Source organism: Lithobates pipiens, unplaced genomic scaffold (genome assembly GCF_037356315.1).
Source record: "Lithobates pipiens isolate NorthernLeopardFrog02 unplaced genomic scaffold, aLitPip1_a1.2 Scaffold_16, whole genome shotgun sequence".
NCBI lineage: Eukaryota > Metazoa > Chordata > Amphibia > Anura > Ranidae > Lithobates > Lithobates pipiens.
The window spans coordinates 323,231,407-323,253,320 of record NW_027507748.1 but is presented as its reverse complement, the minus strand read 5'-3'; the positions used below and the strand labels follow the sequence as shown (position 1 = coordinate 323,253,320).

The following is a 21,914-nucleotide window of genomic DNA, read 5'->3' as shown; positions in this document are numbered from 1 at the left end:
CCGTGGAGTGAGTGACCTTATCACCCCCTCTCTCTCTTCATCACTGGAGTAAACCTGGCAGTATGCTGCAGCTGATGGAACATGACTGCCTTCTTGAGCATCCCCTCTCTCTGCGCTCACGCTACTGCCTTCCTCTAGCTGGGTATCATCATCAGAGCCTTCAAAATGCTGGGCATCCTCCTGGAGCATGTACCCAACACTGTGCTCAAACAGTTCGGGGGACTCCTCATGAGGACATGGTGGGTCTAGGGAAGGAGTGACTGATGACATTGAGACGAGGGAAGAGAACGTGTTGGCAGCTGCTTTGCTAGTACCATGAGCCTGGGTGAGAGAGGATGAGGAGGGCTTGGTCATCTACTCTACCAGGTCTTCGGCATGATTCGGCTCAACACATCCAGCTGCCGAAAATAAGGACAAGCGTGTCCCATGGCCACGTGCTGATGATGACGATGCACCGCGTCCATGACCAGCACTGTTGTCTCTAGACACAGAGCCTGCTTTCCCTCTTTTATTGGCTCGTGACTGTCTGCCTCTCCTTGTTGGCCTTCCAGACATAGAAATGGCCTGCAGGGAGATGGGAAAACCAGCAATTGGGTAGCTTTAGGTGCACACTGAGCAGATGACACAGTACACTGACTGTAATTACTGCAGCTGCCTGCCTATGTTACAGAAACAGAACAGCACCAGCAATAAGGGGTAGCTTCAGGTGTATACTGTGCAGGAGGCACACAACACCCACTGTAAATGCTGCAGATGCCTTTATTACAGAACACCAGCAATAAGGGGTATCTTCAGGTGTATACTGCCCTGGAGACACACCACACCCACTTTAACTGCTACAGATGCCTTTATTACAGAACACCAGTAATAAAGGGTAGCTTCAGGTGTATATTGTGCTGGAGGCACACAACACCCAATTTAACTGCTGCAGATGCCTGTATTACAGAACACCAGCAATAAGGGGTATCTTCAGGTGTATACTGTGCTGGAGGCACACAACACCCACTTAAACTGCTGCAGATACCTGTATTACAGAACACCAGCAATAAGGGGTATCTTCAGATGTATACTGTGCTGGAGGCACACAACACCCACTTTAACTCCTGCAGATGCCTGTATTACAGAACACCAGCAATAAGAGGTATCTTCAGGTGTATACTGTGCTGGAGGCACACAACACCCACTTTAACTACTGCAGATGCCTGTATTACAGAACACCAGCAATAAGGGGTATCTTCAGATGTATACTGTGCTGGAGGCACACAACAACCACTTTAACTCCTGCAGATGCCTGTATTACAGAACACCAGCAATAAAGGGAATCTTCAGGTGTATACTGTGCTGGAGGCACACAACACCCTCTTTAACTCCTGCAGATGCCTGTATTACAGAGCACCAGCAATAAAGGGTAGTTTCAGGTGTATACTGTGCTGGAGGCACACAACACCCATTTTAACAGTGCTAGGTTCACAAGAAAAGAACACACTGTCCCTGCCTATCCTGCTGTCTCCCTGAACGCTGCAACACACTACACAAGGCCGCCACGCTGGCGGCCTTATATAGTGTGGGTCATGTACTAAACCCCCTGAGCTATAATTGGCCACAGACATCAGGGAGGCTTGGTCACAATCACATGGAGCAGAGATCAGCGTCACTAGTTGCTAGGCAGAATGGAGAAATGCTGTTTACAACTGCATTTCTCCATTCAGCCGCCCTGTGAGACGATCGCAGGTATACCCGCGGCGATCGAGTTCACAGGACCCGCGACCGGACTCACGGGGGTCCCGACCAGCATGCGAGTGTGCCGCCGCTGGTGCGCTCGCGATGGCAGTGCGGCATTGAAGATTGGACATACCTGTACGCCAATATGCCTGCCGGTACCATTCTGCCGACGTACATTGGCGTGCGCTGGTCGGGAACTGGTTAAGATGTAAAAACACACTCCTTTCTAAATAGAAACAGTCCACTTATATGCAAGATACATGGCAGCACATAAGATGGTGTATAAGAATCATAGAAGAGTCTATACATATGATGGAAGAAACGGGAAAAATACCAAAGGGTATGGCAACAGTGGTTGGAATTCATGAAAATGTAGAGGTACATACGATTATTAGAGGGTTAACGCCAACAGAGAGGGAAGTGAGTGAGAGAAGGGGAGTGTTGGGTACATTATAATTTTTTTTTTTGTTTTGCTCGGGGGGGGGGGGGGGGTATAGAAAATGCTGTGTTAAATATAATTGTAAACATGAATGTTTAAAATGTGTGATAAAAAGAAAGCATTTGTATAACTGATTTAAAAATTTAAATAAGAATATATAATAAAAAATGAATTTGAAAATGTTCTGTGACCCAAAATGTAATAATTACTAAGTAGCCAATTTGGTGCCAGCAACAGCAGGGGTGTGAAAGAATAAACAAGTGCTCTCCTACACTTCCATGAGGTATATACTCAATAACAAATCTTGACCAGTCTCACCACATACATTGCAGCTAATCATACTGAAAGTTTACTACCATTTCGTTTTGTGTATTCTGCTCTTGAGATGCATGCTGACAGTCAGAAATTTAACAGTTGACCATTTCCTGTGAAATGAGATTCATCTACGCCGATACACAAGCTGAGCATCTCTCCTGTGCTGAGGACATGATTTGGTTATGTTTAATGCTGCAGGCGCTGCTATGCAAAGGTAAAGTAAGATCAAATACCACTACTTATTACGAGTGTGACTGTTGCAGCACTTTTCTAGTACATAACAGCTAAAATTATAGATGCAGGTGACAATTGTTATTCACAGTTCCAGATTTCACATGTAAATATTTGCACTGTGAATCCTATTACTTGTTTATAGTTGTGGTCACAGTAGGGTTGCCACTTTTTCTTCAAGCCAAACCCGAACACTTTAGTGGCGCACAGCAAAAAAATGTTTTGGGGGATTCTGTGAAGGATTTCAAAAGACCTAGGACACCTTTGGGCGCTCCAAGGAGAATAGTAATGTGGCTTGCATAGTGCCCCTTCACCCTCACTGCGCTGCATTACTGCCTTAATATTGTGTCCAGGTTTCAAGTGGACTGAAACCCGGACACATGATTCAAAACCTGAACTGTCCGGGTGAATCCTGGACAGGTGGCAACCCTAGGTCACAGGGGTGATAAAAATCAAGGGTTGAGAACTGTTTTACCTCCTCCCGGCTACCCTTTTAGGGCTGTTTTACATTGGTACAGTGTTTTGTGGTGCATTACGTTTTAGGTTTTACATGCATTTTAAGCACCTTATTTATGATTGATCTCAAAAGAACGGGGCAGCACAGTGGCTAAGTGATTAGCACTTCTGCCTAGTGCCGAGCAGCTCTAGGCACTAGCTGCACAGAATTTGCATGTTCTCCCTGTGCGGGTTTCCTCTGGGTACTCCATTTTCTTACCCACACTTCAGAGACATGTTGGTAGGTTAATTGGCTCCTGTATAAATTGGCCCTTGTATGTGCATATATGAATGTGAGTTAGGGACCCTTAGATTGTAAGCTCCTTCAGGGCTGGTACTGATGTGAATTCATAATATATAACATGCTGCGTAAATTGACAGCGCTATATAAGTACCTGTAATAAATACATGTGCGTTTTGATGAAAGCGCAACAAAAATGCAGCATGCAGGACTTTTTTAATGCACTGTACCTGAAGCACACATAAATACACATGTATGAATGGGGCCTTAGGTTGAAAAGACAATCAGAAGGGGTTGAATACATGTTGTGGCCATGATGCTTTGCAGCATGGCAAAAAATATATCCCCCCGGTGAAAATGGGGCTATGTCAACATTAGCACATATCAACACATAGCTATAGCTATATTAGCTATATCAACACATAACAAATTATCTATCTACCTACTATCATTTACACATTATTTCATATGTCTATCATGTCTCTAGCTGTCAGGCCAATTTAAAATATGTGAGGTTATACTTAAGCAGTGTCTGGAATAAAAAATTATGGTGTTTTTCACTTTACTTGAAGCAAAACTGTTAAATCAGCGGTGCCCAACCTTTTTGGCACCGGGAAACGGCTTTGTGGAAGAATATTGTGCCAAGGAGAGGGGGGTTGGGGTGGGAGTTGTCGTGGGGGGTGTGACATGTGGTTTTTCATGGGCAATTTGTCAGGGCAATGTCTCATGTCAGCGTTTCAATCATCCCGACACCATGGTTGATATGGTATCAGGATGATTGAAGCGCATTATTTCTATTAATACATTGTAATATAAAATTAAATAGTTCAACTCTCTATAATGCCAAATCAGTGGGTGCCCTTCGTGTGTCACTTGCCACCAGATGCAGTTTGTCACTTGCCACGTTGCCTGCCACCAGATGCAGCTTGTCACTTGCCACGTTGCCTGCCTCCAGATACAGCTTGTCACTTGCCACGTTGCCTGCCATCAGATCCAGCTTGTCACTTGCCACGTCGCCTGCTTTCAGATGCAGCTTGCCATGTGGCCTGCCACCAGATGCAGCATGTCACTTGCCACATCACCTGCCACCATATGCAGGTTGGGTAGATAGGGGTAGCCTCTATAGCAATATAATAATAAAAACAAATGTGTAAAGAATTGTACCATCATGTAGAAACTTAGAAACAAAGGGATCGGGAGCTTGGTCCCCAACCAAACCCCCCCAAAGAAGTTGGGCAATTGGACTATCTTGGTACGGTACAACAGAAGTAAATTCAAATATGTAAGCAGATATGTAAAAATAAATACAAAAATGTATTATTACAAAATTAATAACGCATAACAATCAGTTTCAGGTTAAAAGCATATGGTAATGGTACATATGGTACATACAGGTAATGATCCATATGTATTACCAAGATAATGATCCCCAAACGGGGAAGATCACAGTGGGATAATTGATCACGTATAACATCTAAACTAGTTTTGCGGACTATTGCTGCTTCATGGGGGGTATCTGTAATTTGGTTGACAGATAATCAATGACAATATAATTAACCAAAGAAATATACAGTGAAAACATTTAATACAGAAATATCAATTAAACAATATATAATGTGTATGTATATATATATATATATATATATATATATATATATATATATATATAGGGAAAGAGCGAAGCTGCTTACCCACATCCAGAGCAGGCACAGGGTAGAAGGCATCACCAAAGAGGGGGGTTCCCCCATGGCGACTAGGGGGGGACTAACAAAACAATGGACTGGAATCTAAATAATTGGAATAAGACAGATGAATGTGGGTAAACTATGTACTTTAAAGGAACTGGGTGTGAAAAAGTGTGACTGGAGTGGTTGAAGTGAATGGCAAGCTGTGAGTGAGGGAATGTGACTGTGATGGTTGGGTGGGTAGGAAATAAATGGTGAAAGGGTGTAAATAAATGAAAATTGTGGAAAATTGAAAAATCTAAAATTAAAGTTAAAATATATATTTTTTTTTTTACATATCTACTGACATATTTGAATTTACTTCTGTTGTACAGTACCAAGATAGTCCAATTGCCCCACTTCTTTGGGAAGGTTTTGTTGGGGACCCTTTATACCAGAGGTCTCAAACTGGCGACCCTCCAGCTGTTGCAAAACTACAAGTCCCATCATGCCTCTGCCTGTGGGAGTCACGCTTGTAACTGTCAGCCTTGCAATGCCTCATGGGACTTGTAGTTTAGCAACAGCTGGAGGGCCGCCAGTTTGAGACCCCTGCTTTATACCATATGCAAGTTGTCATTTACCACCGTCTCCTGCCACCAAATGCAGTGTGTCACTTGCCACGTCATCTGCCACCAGATGTAGCATGTCACTTGCCATGTCGCCTGCCACCAAATGTGGATTGTCACTTGCTATGTTGCCTGCCACCAGATGCAGCATATCACTTGCCATGTCGGCTGCCACCAGATGTGGATTGTCACTGCATTGGTGGCAGCATTAACATGGGCATTGGTCCACTGAGCACAAAGGCAGGGTGGGTTCCATCCTACGCTAGAGTGAGGGCGGAACAGCGGTGATGCATAGGCGGGTGGTGAGAGGTGATCTCAACTCTCCACTCTCCCACTGCCGCACCTCTGACATTGGAATCACTCTGCACATGCTCAGTGTGGTGTGTATTGCCAGAGAGTATTTTTTATTTTTCTTGGGGGGGTGCGTGTGATCGGCACCGGACCAATCAGCACTGTTCAGACAGAGGGTCAGTGGTCCTGCAGCCTCATAGGACAGTGAGAGTAGAATGAAAACTCCTCTTACAAGCTTTAACCAGAAACTGATAGAAGTCACAAGACTGCTATATACAGATGATGACAAAGGGACTTTAGCAGTTTATAGTTAGTAAAATAATTGCATTACCATGTTCTGTGTATTGTGGGAGACCAGATGTAGTGAATGCAGGATCCTGGGTTTAGTAACACTCAAAACAACCATGCAGATTCAAAGAGGAATTCAGGAGGAAAACCAGCATTTGGTTAGTGCTTGCAGCCAATGACTGCAAGCGCTGATCAGTTTATTATGGCAAGGGTATATTCCCTCTGTCAGAATACAATACCACAGCAGGAGAGATCCCTGCATCAACATCACTTGTGCTGGTGCAGAGATCTGTCGTTGAACAAAATAAAGGGTATGTGTGTTGTGTTTGTGTTTAAAGGTAAACTGTACAGAGATTTCCAGCACAAAATGTACCTGCAGTCAAAAATAAAACCCAAAAAAATACTTATATACATAGTTTCAATTCTCAATTGTTTCATCATATTTCCTTTAAAATTTCGTGTACATTCCCTCTCCATAAATATCCTAGAATAATTCCAGAGATCCCCATCTGCATTCATTCCTTTTATGCCTGTGTTCATATTGCATTCTGCTCTCTCAATACTTCCTTGTGCAGCCACCCATTCAGGTGCACTGAGAGCAGAGACTACAAGTGTAAGTGATGAGGAGTGATGAGTCAAAGTGAAAAAACATATCTATTGCATCCCAGGAGATCAGCACCACTGGCAGGTGGATTGTGCAGACTTTAGCTAATCTGTGCTGATTAGTTACTTGATTTTGGTTTCAGAATCTGAGCTGATCAAATGTATTTAAACAAGTGATGAGTACTGCATAGCCAAAGTCTACACCAGCCAGTAGCCAGCTCCCTCCCTAAAACATGCACTTCTAAAGGGTGCCTGGGGATATGTTCTTTCACTCAGATGGACCAGCAGTATAGTGACTTGAGGTACTGCAAGGAACCATGGCAGATGTAGTTTTGCAATCAGCATGAAGCTGATGTATCACCCCACCTGCTGGCTGTTATGAAGAGTAGGAAGTACTAAAAAGCAGCAGCTGCAGCTACTGGGATGGACTAAGCATATATAGACATATTCAAAGTAAGAAAAAATGGAGTCAGCAAATAATGCTCTTTATTAATATTTAATGTAATTAATGTGAATATATATATATACAGTATCTCACAAAAGTGAGTACACCCCTCACATTTTTGTAAATATTTTATTGTATATTTTCATGTGACAACACTGAAGAAATTGCACTTTGCTACAATGTAACGTAGTGAGTGTACAGCTTGTATAACAGTGTAAATTTGCTATCCCCTCAAAATAACTCAACACACAGCCATTAATGTCTAAACCACTGTCAACAAAAGTATGTACACCCATAAGTGAAAATGTCCAAATTGGGCCCAATTAGCCATTTTCCCTCCCTGGTGTCATGTGACTCGCTAGTGTTACAAGGTCTCAGGTGTGAATGGGGAGCAGGTGTGTTAAATTTGGTGTTATCACTCTCACTTTCTCATACTGATCACTGGAAGTTTAACATGGCACCTCATGGCAAAAAACTCTCTGAGGATCTGCACATACAGCAGTTTAACAGTACAGGTTCCACTCAGAAGTCAGAACAGGCCTCGCCATGGTCAACCAAAGAAGTTCAGTGCACATGCTTAGCATCATATCCAGAGGTTGTCTTTGGGAAATAGACGTATGAATGCTGCCAGCATTGCTGCAGAGGTTGAAGGGGTGGGGGGTAAGCCTGTCAGTACTCAAACCATACGCCACACACTGGTCAATTGGTCTGCATGGCTGTTGTCCCAGAAGTAAGCCTCTTCTAAAGGTGATGCACAAGAAAGCCCACAAACAGTTTGCTGAAGACAAGCAGACTAAGAACATGGATTGCTGGAACAATGTCCTGTGGTCTGATGAGACCAAGATAAACTTATTTGGTTCAGATGGTGTCAAGCGTGTGTGGCGGCAAACAGGTGAGGAATACAAAGACAAGTGTGTCTTGCCTACAGTAAGGCTCCATGCACACTGAAGCTCAAAAAAGCTATTTCTGGACTCCAGATTGCTGGCACAAAACGCTGGTTTAAAAACCTGCTTTTAACAGCGTTTTATACTAGCGTTTATGAGCGTTTTACAGCGTTAGCGTTAATGGGCGTTTTTTATAAAAATACACAGAGGACACTCCAAAAATCCCACAATGCATTGAAAAATAGAATGCCGAACACTAATGAACGAGCGTTTATGAGCGTTTACAAGCGTTTATGAGCGTTTATCGGCGTTTGTCGTTTTTTGGCGCTGAAAAACGGCACTTTGAACGCAAATTTCTGGCATTCAGAAAAAAGCCCATAAACTCCACTGCTCATTAAAGCTGAAAAACATCCATGTGTGCATGGACACATAGGCTAACATAGAGTGGAGTTTATGGGCTTTTACAAAAAACGCCCAAACTCCAATAAACTGCAGTTTATCAGCTTCAGTGTGCATGGAGCCTAAAGCATGGTGGTGGGAGTGTCATGGTCTGGGGCTGTGTGAGTGCTGCCAGCACTGAGGAGCTACAGTTCATTGAGGGAACCATGAATGCCGACGTGTACTGTGACATACTGAAGCCAAGCATGATCCCCTCCCTTCAAATACTGGTCCGCAGGGCAGTATTCTAACATGATAATGACCCCCAAAGACACTTCCAAGTTAGCCACTGCCTTGCTAAAGCAGCTGAGGGTAAAGGTGAAGGACTGGCCAAGGCGTCCTCAAATGGAAGGTGGAGGAGCGCAAGGTCTCTAACATCCACCAGCTCTGTGATTCATGGAGAAGTCTAAGCCCTTGTACACACGTTCAGAGATTCCAACAACCAAATCCGTCGGATTTTGTCAGACGGATTTTGTCCGAAACTATTGTATACACACGGTCGGACGAAGTTGTCGGAATGTCCGATCGTTCAGAACGGGATGACGTTATTTCGTTACGTTCAGGCTAGTAGCCAATAGCTTTGATGTAGGAATTTGATCTGAGCATGCGTGGCACTTTGACCGATCGGAATTCTCTACACATGATCGGAGTATGTCCGATAGGAGCATTTTGTCTGAAAATATTTCCGGCAAGTTGGAAAATTTGGTCCGACGGATATTCCGACGGAAACAGTCCGATGCAAACCACACACAGTCGGAATATCCGACAAAACGCTCCGATCGGACACATTCCGTCGGAATCTCTGATCGTGTGTACAAGGGCCAAGAGGACTCCAGTGGCAGCCGGTGAAGCTCTGGTCAACTCCATGCCCAAAAGGGTTAGGGCAGTGGTGGAAAATAATGGTGGCCACACAAAATTTTGACACTTTGGGCCCAATTTGGACATTTTCACTTGGGGGTGTACTCACTTTTGTTGCCAGCGGTTTAGACATTAATGGCTGTGTGTTGAGTTATTTTGAGGGGACAGCAAATGTACACTGTTATACAAGCTGTACACTCACTACTTTACATTGTAGCAAAGTGTCATTTCTTCAGTGTTGTCACATGAAAAAATATAGTAAAATATTTACAAAAATCAAAGGGGTGTACTCACTTGTGAGATACTGTATATATATATATATATATATATATATATATTTGCATAAGCACACTTGAAATGTAATTTGGAAATATTTAATTATGTGAGTACTGAAATATTTCAGTTTGAGTAATGCAAACATATTAAAAAAAATATACCATTTCTGTTATTTGCTTATGCTTCTATTTTCCAGGTTTAACGGTTAACTTGACATCCTACCATCCTGAAAATACCCTGTTTGTGGATGAGAAAAGCACAGCTAACATTTTCTGTCATTCCAGCATAACTCAGTCTCTGGATAAAGGCAGTGCAATAACCTGGTTCAGACGCACTCTCAAAATAGGAGAACCCCCTCAAATAATCTGTTCTTGGCTAAGTAGCACAAGTGTACCTAAATATAATTGTGATACTGCTGGAAATAGTGCTAGGTTAAAAATACATGATGTGCAGAGCCAAGATTCAGGTGTATATTACTGCACTTTGCTATGGAGATCCACATTGAATGCTTTTGATTTGACCACTCTTATTGCTAGAAGTAAGTATACTATAAAATACTGTGTTTTATTACTGCTAAATACAGTATCTCACAAAAGTGAGTACACCCCTCACATTTTTGTAAATATTTTATTATATCTTTTCATGTGACAACACTGAAGAAATGACACTTTGCTACAATGTAGAGTGTACAGCTTGTATAACAGTGTAAATTTGCTATCCCCTCAAAATGTCCAAATTGGGCCTAAAGTGTCATTATTTTGTGTGGCCACCATTATTTTCCAGCACTGACTTAAAGCGGGAGTCCGCCGGGACTCCGCGTTTTTTTTTTTTTTTTTAAAAGCCAGCAAATACTGCAGCTGCTGACTTTTAAAATAGTGACACTTACCTGTCCAGCGCGCCCGCGATGTCGGCACCCGAAGCCGATCTCTAAATCGTCTTGTTGGATGCTGCCGCCGCCATCTTGGGTATGGGAATCAGGAAATGGAGCCTTTCGGCTTCATTTCCCGGTTCCCTACTGCGCATGCGCGAATCGCGCTGCGCAATAAGGATGGTCCCCGCTGCCTCTGGGATCTGTGTGTTTCCCAGCAGGCAGCGGAGCACTTGCGGAAAGGGGCGGGCACTTGCGGAAAGGGGCGTAATCTACGCCCCTTTCCGCAGAGAGCTATCCCGGAAGTGGGTGCAGAATACCTGTACTGTACAGGTATCTGCACCCCCCTCCCCCCGAAAGGTGCCAATTGTGGCGCCGGAGGGGGGGGAGGGTTCCGATGAGCGGAGGTCCACTTTAGGGTGCACCTCCGCTTTAACCCTCTTGAGCATGGAGTTCACCAGAGCTTCACAGGTTGCCACTGGAGTCCTCTTCCACTCCTGGTGGATGTTAAAGACCTTGCGCTCTTCCACCTTCCGTTTGAGGATGCCCCACAGATGCTCAATAGGGTTTAGGTCTGGAGACATGCTTGGCCAGTCCATCACCTTTACCCTCAGCTTCTTTAGCAAGGAAGTGGTCATCTTGGAGGTGTGTTTTGGGTCATTATCATGTTGGAATACTGCCCTGCGGCCCAGTCTCCGAAGGGAGGGGATCGTGCTCTGCTTCAGTATGTGTCAGAAACCATGAATCAGACCGAGACAGAACTACAGTTAATCACACTTGTTTAATAATAATAAAAAGGTAAACTGAGTAAGCGTAGTCAATACGTAGCCAGAGTTCAGTAACCAGATCAGGTAGTCAGTATAGAATGCATGTAGGTAGAAACCTTGAGCCTTTAGAACCACTTTAATGCACAAAGTGTAGAAATACACAACTATTGTCCTTGCATGCAGGAATACTTCCAAAGGAAGCTGGAAGAGAAAGGAGCCACCCTGAAACAGGAAACTTCACATACTTGTCATGCAGTTTTAAATTGCATGACAAGTTATACCCTGCTGTCATCAATGGAACTGTTTAAATCGGTGCAGCTCCGACTTTGCAGTGCCGCACCAACTTTAAAAAAGGTTCCTGCACTATTTTTAGGGATTTCAGGTGCAACATGCATAGACATCTGTGCATGACGTCACACAGATGTCTGGCTAGTAGCACCTGAAATCGCACTGACCTGCGGCTTTGAAGTCGTGCTACTTCAAATGAAGCAGCACTTTTTCACTCTCACATTTAGTGTGAACGGGGCTAAAGAAGCACTAAATCAGCTGTTGAAAGTGCTTAAAAATATTTCTAATATTTCTAATCTTTCTACTTGTTCCGGTTCTAACTCTTAACAAGCCCTTTCTAATCTTTCTACTTGTTCCGGTTCTAACCCTTACCAGCCCCTTCTAATCTTTCTACTTGTTCCGATTCTAACACTTACCAGCCCTTTCTAATCCTTCTACTTGTTACGGTTCTAACCCTTACCAGCCTTTTCTACTCTTTCTACTTGTTACGGTTCTAATCCTTACCAGTCCTTTCTAACCTTTCTACTTGTTCCTGTTCTGACCCTTACCAGCCCCTTTTAATCTTTTTACTTGTTCCAGTCCTAACCCTTACCAGCCCTTTCTAACTTTTCTACTTGTTCCGGTTCTAACCCTTACCAGCCCTTTCCAATCTTTCTACTTTTTCCCGGTTCTAACCCTTACCAGCTCTTTCTAATCTTTCTACTTTTTCTGGTTCTAACCCTAACCAGCCCCTTCTAATCTTTCTACTTGTTCCTGTTCTAATCTTTACCTGCCCTTTCTAATCTTTCTACTTGTTCCGGTTCTAACCCTTACCAGCCCCTTTTAATCTTTCTACTTGTTCCAGTTCTAACCCTTACCAGCCCTTTCTAATATTTCTACTTGTTCCGGTTCTAACCCTTGCCAGCCCTTTCTAATCTTTAAACTTGTTCCAGTTCTAACCCTTACCAGTCTCTTTTAATCTTTTTACTTGTTCCAGTTCTAACCCTTACCAGCCCTTTCTAATCTTTCTACTTGTACTGGTTCTAACCCTTACCAGCCCTTTCTAATCTTTTTACTTGTTCTGGTTATAACCCTTACCAGCCCTTTATAATCTTTCTACTTGTTCCTATTCTAACCCTTACCAGCCCTTTCTAATCCTTCTACTTGTTATGGTTCTAAACCTTACCAGCCCTTTCTAATCTTTCTGCTTGTTACGGTTCTAACTCCTACCAGCTCTTTCTACTTTTTCAGGTTCTAACCCTTACCAGCCCTTTCTAGTCTTTCTACTTGTTCCGGTTCTAATCCTTACCAGTCCTTTCTAATCTGTCTACTTGTTCTGGTTCTAACCCTTACCCGCCCTTTCCAATCTTTCTACTTGTTCCGGTTCTAATCTTTACCTGCCCTTTCTAATCTTTCTACTTGTTACGGTTCTAAGCCTTACCAGCCTCTTTTAATCTTTTTACTTGTTCCAGTTCTAACACTTACCATACCTTTCTTATCTTTCTGCTTGTTACGGTTCTAACCCTTGCCAGCCCTTTCGAATCTTTATACTTGTTTCAGTTCTAACCCTTACCAGCGCTTTCTAATCTTTATACTTGTTCCAGTTTTAATCCTTGCTAGCCCTTTGTAATCTTTTTACTTGTTCTGGTTCTAACCCTTACCAGCCCTTTCTAATCTTTATACTTGTTCCGATTTTAACCCTCACCAGCCCTTTCTAATCCTTCTACTTGTTACTGTTTTAACCCTTACCAGCCCTTTCTAATATTTCTACTTGTTCCGATTCTAACCCTTACCAGCCCATTCTAATCCTTCTACTTGTTACGGTTCTAACTCTTACCAGCCCTTTCTAATCTTTCTACTTGTTCCGATTCTAACCCTTACCAGCCCATTCTAATCCTTCTACTTGTTAGGTTTCTAACCCTTACCAGCCCTTTCTAATCTTTATACTTGTTCTAGTTCTAACCCTTACCAGTGCTTTCTAATCTTTATACTTGTTCCAGTTCTAACCCTTACCAGCCCTTTCTAATTGTTATACTTATTCCAGTTCTAACCCTTACCAGCCTTTTCTAACCTTTTTACTTGTTCTGGTTCTAACCTTTACCAGCCCTAACTAAAAAAAAATTCTGTGGAGCATGGTTTTGCAAATATTTTTGTGCAATTATTAATTCTAATAGATAAAATAAAAGGTGTGAACCCCCCTCCATTTTATCCCTACGCATGGCATTACAGGGAGAGTAAGTAAAGAAGGGTACTTGGCCAACTTCAAGGCCTCTATAGTTCATCTCAATCTTTTCTAAGAACAGCCTTTATAGATGGAGGTAGAGATCTCTTGCTGGTGTGGAATTAACAGTGAAATAGTCTTACTTCACAGTAAACGAAAGTAAGGTTTCTAAGGCCCTCCTTTTCAGGACTGTGGTTTATACTCGTCCGTTCTTTTCATAAGTATGGTTTCTGAGGTTTCAGGGTATTTTGTAATGTCACATAATCATTTTCAGTCTTACTCTGCCTAGTAAAGGATTTCTTTAATATTTTACCACTCTGGCTTAGAAACCAGTATAAAACATGTATAGAGTAAAATATTGATGCTCTTAAACTTAATACATTGTTGACTAACACGAAATATGGCCCAATAAGCATATGAATTATTAAGGTAATTACAAATAAGGTCATTTCATATACAGTGAGGGAAAAAAGTATTTGAGTCCCTGCTGATTTTGTACAATTGCCCACTAACAAACAAATTATCATTCTATATTTTAATGGTAGGTTTATTTTAACAGTGAGAGACAGAATAACAACAAAAAAATCTCAAACAAAAATTTAAAAAGTTATAAATTGATTGTGAAATAAGTATTTGACCCCTTTGCAAAACATGACTTAGCACTTGGTGGAAAAACCCTTGTTTATAATCACAGAGATCAGACATTTCTTGTAGTTGGCCACCAGGTTTGCACAATTTTTAGGAGGGGTTTTGTCCCACTCCTCTTTGCAGATCCTCTCCAAGTCATTAGGGTTTTGAAGCTGACGTTTAGTACCTCAAACCTTCAGCTACCTCCACATATTTTCTATGGAATTAAGGTCTGGAGACTGGATAGGCCACTCCAGGACCTTAATGTGCTTCTTCTTAAGTCTCTTCTTTGTTGCCTTGGCCGTGTGTTTTGGGTCATTGTCATGCTGACCTTGGATTTCAGTCCTTAATGGCGTAGTGTGTTACCTTTTTTTTTCTTGGTGAATATGATTCCAGCTGCCTTGAGATCATTGACAAGATTCTGTGTAGTTCTGGTCTGATTCCTCACCGTTCTCATGATCATTGAAACTCCATAAAGTGAGATCTTGCATGGAGCCCCAGACCAAGGAAGATTGACAGTTATTTTGTGTTTCTTCCATTTGCGAATAATCACACCAGCTGTTGTCACCCTCCTACCAAGCTGCTTGTAGCCATTCCAGCCTTCTGTAGGTCTACAATCTTGTCCCTGACATCCTTGGACAGCTCTTTGGTCTTGGTCATGGTGGAGAGATTGGCATCTTATTGATTGATTGATTGATTGCTTCTGTGGACAGGTGTTTTTTATATAGGTAACAAGTTGAGATTAGGAATAGTCTCTTTAAGAGAATGCCCCTAATCTCAGCTCATTACCTGTATAGAAGACACCTGGGACCCAGAAATCTTGCTGATTGATAGGGGATCAAATACTTATTTCGCTCATTAAAATGCAAATCAATTTATAACTTTTTTGTTGTTATTCTGTCTCTTACTGTTAAAATAAAACTACCTAAAATTATAGACTAATCATTTATTTCTCAGCGGGCAAACATACAAAATCAGCAGGGGATAAGAGTAGTTTTCAGGCTCATCAAAAACCAAGGGAGAAGGAGGTGTTGAAGCTTTTAGCGTCCTTACAGGTTCCCTGTCATTTTCCCAGAAGCAGGAACCACAACCAGCATGGAACGTGGCCAGAGCGACCGGAAATGACGTCACCGAGCTATGCAGGCAGAGAATGGGCAAAGAAAAGGCTACATGCTCAGAGCTATAGACAAGGCCAAGGAAAAAATCCAAGCTTAGTTACTGACCAGCCAGCAGACAACCGAGCCTCACCAAGCCACCCTGGTATCTGTAGTTCCTATCACTATCTTATGAGTGACTCCACTGTGGAAGCATATGAATTCTGATGAGCATAGGCATGTGCACAGGATGTGCCAGGTGTGCCTGGGCACACCCTAATCACCCTGTGCTGCGCAGATACCCCCTGCTGCTTTGCTGCAGAGAAAGGGACTGGTGATTGTCTGTCCTCGGTTCCTTTCTCTCTCTGAAAAGTGAGACATCAGAGGTCTGTTTAGATCCCTGATATTTCACCAAAGCCCCCCAATGGGCTCCTTAAAAATTGTAAAAAAATAAAAAGTTTTTATTAAAAATATTTCAGCCCGCGGACAACGAATCAACCTGTCTAACAGTATGCGTTAAAAACAGGGGTTTAGTCTGCACACATTTGCAAATATATGCGTAAGCTACAGAGCCTCGCCAAGGCACCCTGGTATCTGTAGTTCCTATCACTAGCTTATGAGTGACACCACAGTGGAAGCACATGCATTCTGATGAGTAGGTAGAGGGCAGATGGACGTGCTCAAAGCTCCAGCTCTTTTTGCAAGCCTGAGCGAGAAATTATCCTCCAGAGCTATCTATGGGTCACTGGCAGTCGTGGAACTACAGGGGCCAGCCTTACCATCGTGGGGTTTTCAAAATACAACTAATTTCAACTGAAATTATGGCGCAGAAGTACAGACTGGAAATCCAAAAAGTACTTAAACAGAGCGTATATAGAAGATAATCCAAATATATAAAAAAATATATATAAAAGCTTAAATGTATACATCTTATATGACTAAAATATAATTAGAAACAATTCAAAACTCATATGCGTAAATAGGAAAATCTATACTCTGTATACAATAACCTATATGTGTGTGTACAGGGAAGGGGGGGGGGGGGTGGGGAGAATACGGTTAGAGAATTGGACTGAAAGGGTTATAGATAAAGATAAGTGATGTGTATATAGGTGGAAACCCCCCAAATGGAATAATCTGGGCCATAAGGGTCTGCTGAAAAGAAAAGGAAACAATGACAAATGAGAAAGGGTGGTATGGTCTATGCATAAACCATCAGTATACTGTTACTGATATGACAAGTTACAGAATAATTACAGTAGGGTATAAACTTCTAGTTACTCGTTGAGTCCTTCAGGTAAAAGGGTACCCAAGGAGTAATTCCTGCTGGCAAAGGCATTAGAAGCGTTCTGCTGCAGGAATCAATTGGGGAATGGATTCAATAGCCCAGACTTGGAGGCCGGCTGTGGACTTATTGTGGTATTCAAGGAAGTGCCGGGGTACACTATGTTCATCACGAATGAAACGTCTGTGCTCTCCAAAAGGTGTACGTAGTGTTCTAATTGTTCGACTGATGTAGAATAAACCACATGGGCACATGAGGTAGTAAACCACGTAGTCAGTCAAGCAATCATAAAATTCTTTGGTGTGGTATGTTTTCCCTTTGTGTGAGAAACTCTTTTGGCCATGTTGTATAAAATTACAGGTCAGACCCAAAGGTTTTTTGCATTGGAACATGCCTATCAGAGGTATCACGATCAAAGGCCTATTAGTTGGAGGTGGCTTGAGCTTACTAGGGGCTAGCTTACTTTTGATATTCTGGGCCTTGCATTAGGAAACTTTAGGTTCTTTAGTGAGGCAGGACTGTCGGGACGGATCTTCTAAGAGTATTGACCAGTGTTTAGACAATATAGCCTCCATTTTCATATGCTAAACATGAAATTGGGTAGTAAAATTAGTGGGTTGTGCTACATTGGTTGTATCCATTTAGAGCTAGGGGCTGACCCACTACCTGTCACTGCTTTACTTGCCCCACAAACCAGTCAGAATACCTAGTTTACTGCCTCACGTGCCCATGTGGTTTATTCTACGTCGGTTCGAACAATTAGAACACTTTGTACTGTCAGGAACCATGAATCCGACTGAGTCAATAGTGCATTAAAAATCACACTATTTAATAAAATGGTATAAACAGAGCAAACGTAGTCAAAACAGAATTCGGTAATCAGGACAGGTAGTCAGAACAAGTCAGAGAAACAGGAGTCCAGAGATCACAAGGTCGGGTGCAGCAAACAGGATCAGGAACCAGAAGAGAAATCAGCCAAGCAAAAGTCTTTCACAGGAAAACACAGCAGATAGAGTCCGGATATATTGACTAAGGCAAAGGCACTAAAGATCTGATCCAAGGAGTTTATATAACCAGTAGCTCTAGCTGATGAGCAGGAAATGAAGACCAGGTGAGTCACTGTGGAAGGAAGAGACTTTGGCAATTAACCGACAGCTGAGCAAAAAGCTCTGAGAAGGAAGGGCTGGACCCCCTCCTCAACGGCCCTTCACCCTCAAGGATCACCAGGTTTGAGGAGAAAACATCTATGGAAGGCACGGAGGAGGACAGGAGCATGTACGTCTAAGGATACGACCCAAGAGCGTTCCTCCAGGCCCTACCCCCTCCAATGAACCAGGTACTGTACGCGCCCACGGAAGCTACGGGATTCAATGATAGATTGTATCTCATATTCCTCATGGTTCTCAAACTGAACTGGGTGAGGATGTGGTACTGAAGTGGTGAAACAGTTGCATACCAAAGGTTTAAATAAGGAGACATGAAAAACATTTGAAATATGCATATTAGAAGGAAGGTCCAAAGCGTAAGCCACCGGGTGGTGCCAGTTTTAATGAGAGAACACAGAGTCAGAGGTTGCGAGATGACAGCCAGACCCTGTCCCCAACTTGGTAAGAAGGCGCACGTAGGTGTCTGCAGTCAGAATGGAGTCTGTACCTATCATTGGCACATTGCAATGACTCTTGGACCTGTACCCAAGTGGAACGAAGACCACAGAGATGCTCCTCCAATGCAGGAATGATCTGAGGAACAAATGAGTCAGGCAACATGGTTGGTTGGAAACCATAATTCGCCATGAATGGAGACAATCGAGAAGCAGTATTGACGGCACTATTGTGAGCAAATTCTGCCAAGGTAAGAGGTCTGACCAGTTGTTATGGTGATCAGAAATGTAGCAACATAAAAACTGTTCCAAGGACTGGTTCACTCGTTCTGTGGCCCCATTGGACTGTGGGTGATACGCAGAGGAAATAGAAAGCTGAATTCCCAACTGTACACATAAAGCTCACCAGAACCTGGACAGAAACTGTCTACCCCTGTCTGAGACGATCACCTTGGGTAGCCCATGTAAGCAAAAGATCTCCCAAGCAAAAAGAAAAGCCATTTCTTTAGATGTGGAAAACTTCTCAAGTGGAATCCAATGAGACATCTTCGAGAACCTGTCAACCACCATAAGGATAACTGAGTTGCCCTGAGAGTTGGGTAACTCCACAATTAAATCCATTGACACGTGGGTCCGAGGCCTCTCTCCGATGGGTATGGGTTTTAGGAGGCCCACTGGAAGGTGTCGTGGTGTCTTACTCTGAGCACACACGGAACAAGCAGCTACAAAGGCGGCTACATCAGCACATAGACTAGGCCACCAGAATTGTTGGGAAATGGCCCAAAAGAGTTGATTCTTCCCTGGGTGGCCAGTAACTGACTCCATCTTGGAAGTGGAGGAAAACTGTTGTGACAAAGCATCAGCCCTTACATTCTTAGTAGCGGGTAAGAATGAAACTATGTAATTAAAACTTGACAAGAAAAGAGCCCATCGCGCCCTTCTGGGAGAGAGCTGTTTAGCCTCAGACAAGAATGTGAGATTCTTATGGTCAGTCAGAATAAGAACCAGCACAGTCGTACCTTCAAGAAGATGCCTCCATTCTTTAAGGGCTAAAATAATCGCTAACAACTCTCTGTCCCCAATCCTATGATTGCACTCCGCAGGAAATAATTTCTTGGAAAAGTAGCCACAAGGATGCATAGCACTCTCAGAGGTAGGACGTTAAGACAGCAAGACACCAACTCCAGTCTAGAGATGCATCAACTTCAAGGATGAAAGGTACCATAGGATCAGTATGTACCAACACAGGAGCAGAAGCAAAGGCAGCCTTGAGACTCTCAAAGGCATTAATGGACTCTGGAGACCAATTCTGTGGGTTACCATCCTTTCTGGTCATATCAGTCAGGGGTTTGACCAGAGACGAGAAGTTATGAATAAGCTTCTGATAATAATTGGCAAAGCCAAGAAAACGCTGCAATGAACGTAAACCCAGGGGTCGGGCCACTGTAGTACTGCCCAAAGTTTCTCTGGGTCCATCGAATAACCTGCAGTGGAAATGACATAACCCAGAAATTTAACCTGTTCACAATTAAACCAGCACTTCTCCAATTTGCAATACAGGTTATTATCTCTCAACCTCTGCAGCACAGGGCGGACATCTGTGTGATGGCTCTCTAGGGACTTGGAAAATATAAGGATATCATCGAGATAAACCACCACACATAGCTGCAACAAATCTCGGAGAACATTGTTGCTAAATTCCTGGAAAACTGCCAGAGTATTGCAAGGACCAAGCCGCATAACTAGGTATTTATAATGGCCAGTTCTGGAAATGTAAAAAACAAACAAAAAAAACATGAAACAATTATATACTTTCCTATTTACTAATGCTAGCAGCATGAGAATTAAAATATATAAAATTCTCTCTATATATATATATATATATATATATATATATATATATATATATATATATATATATATATAATTTAGGATCAGCGTAGTTGCACTTTTTACTGTAATATTGCTTTCACATCACTGATGGGGAATTTATAACTGCAGCAGATCTGCTATTTAAAGATAAAGTTACACATTATTATAGATTTATATTATACACTTTTCATATTCCTTAATACTGACTTTTGAAATTTCCAAATGCAGCAATTTAGAAATTGGGTGAAAGGTTTAGCACGGTGAAGCACTATGGGATAGGTTTACTACAACCAGAAAGTGCAAAATCTGGTGCAGCTCTGCAAAGTAATCAATCAGCTTCCATGTTCTTTTGTCAAATTTTAATTTAAGAAGCTGAAATCAAAAAACAAATTGGCTACCATGCACAGTGGCAGGGCTGGGACAAGGGGTGGGCAGGAGGGACAGCTGCCCTGGGCACTGTGTTATCATGGGAGGCGGGAGGGCACCATGAGGAAGGGGGCAGGGAATTTGTGTTGAAAAGAGGATTTTGGGGGGGTGGCGGGTAAGTATTGTTCTGAGAGGGGAAATTTGGAAGGTGGTAAGAGTGGTGATTTAGGGGGATTCCTTTTGGGAGGGGGGTTGTGCTAGGAGGGAGGATTAAGGTGGTATTTGTGCTGTTAGGGGGGATTTGGAGTGGGGGTTACTAAACCTGTACTAGGAGGGAAAATCTTAGGGGTAGAAGATTTGCATTAGGAGAGGTGATTTTTGTGGGTATAGAGGGCATTTAAGCTTGGGGATGGGGGGGGGCAAAGGTTTGTGCTGAGAGGGGGGATTTTAGCAGGGGGTACTGGGAGGAAGAGGGATTTATGCTTAGTGGGTAAGCATGTAGATTAGTGCTTTTGTAGGGGTTTTTGCTGACACATAGTGTTCATACATCTTGAAGGAGGCGGGGGGGGGGGGGGCAGTTTGACATGTTCGCTGGGCTCTAGATGATCTTGTCCCAGCACTGCACAGCTGCACCAGATTTTGTACCCTCCAGTTTTAGTAAGTCAACCCCTATTAGACCTTGAAATCAGGGACAGTTGGGAGCTATAGTTTATGTAGCTTCACCTAATTTACTAAGCTCTGGGGAAAATGGTCTTCCAAAGTGCAACTTCCCTTGCAAAGTAAATTAAGCCCAGTGATTCTGAATCGTAAAAAAAAAAATGCAACCTGTAAAACAATCCAAGATTCACAAAGAAAAAAGTAAAGGTTTTCAGCTTTATAGCAAAAAAATGTAATTAGTGGTTTGGTCTTTGCAGTAAATATTTCTGATGTGCTTGGGGTAAGCTCAGGAATAGGGATGAGCCGAACACCCCCCGTTCGGTTCGCATCAGAACATGCGAACAGGCAAAAAATTTGTTCGAACACGCAAACACTGTTAAAGTCTATGGGACACGAACATGAATAATCAAAAGTGCTAATTTTAAAGACTTATATGTATGGTATTGTCATAAAAAAGTGTTTGGGGACCCTTTG

The 21,914-nt window shown here is 42.7% G+C and overlaps 1 protein-coding gene across 1 annotated transcript in view; it reads left to right on the top strand.

The window, feature by feature from the left end:
- The first annotated feature begins 2,504 nt into the window (after positions 1-2,504).
- LOC143984362 (uncharacterized) overlaps positions 2,505-21,914 on the top strand; it is a 46,830-nt gene continuing 27,420 nt past the window's right edge. Inside the window, exons 1-2 of the mRNA XM_077484590.1 lie at positions 2,505-2,690; positions 10,013-10,354. Of these exons, the coding sequence (XP_077340716.1) occupies positions 2,594-2,690; positions 10,013-10,354 (439 nt within the window). The 5' untranslated portion in view covers positions 2,505-2,593. The remainder of the gene's footprint in view (positions 2,691-10,012; positions 10,355-21,914) is intronic.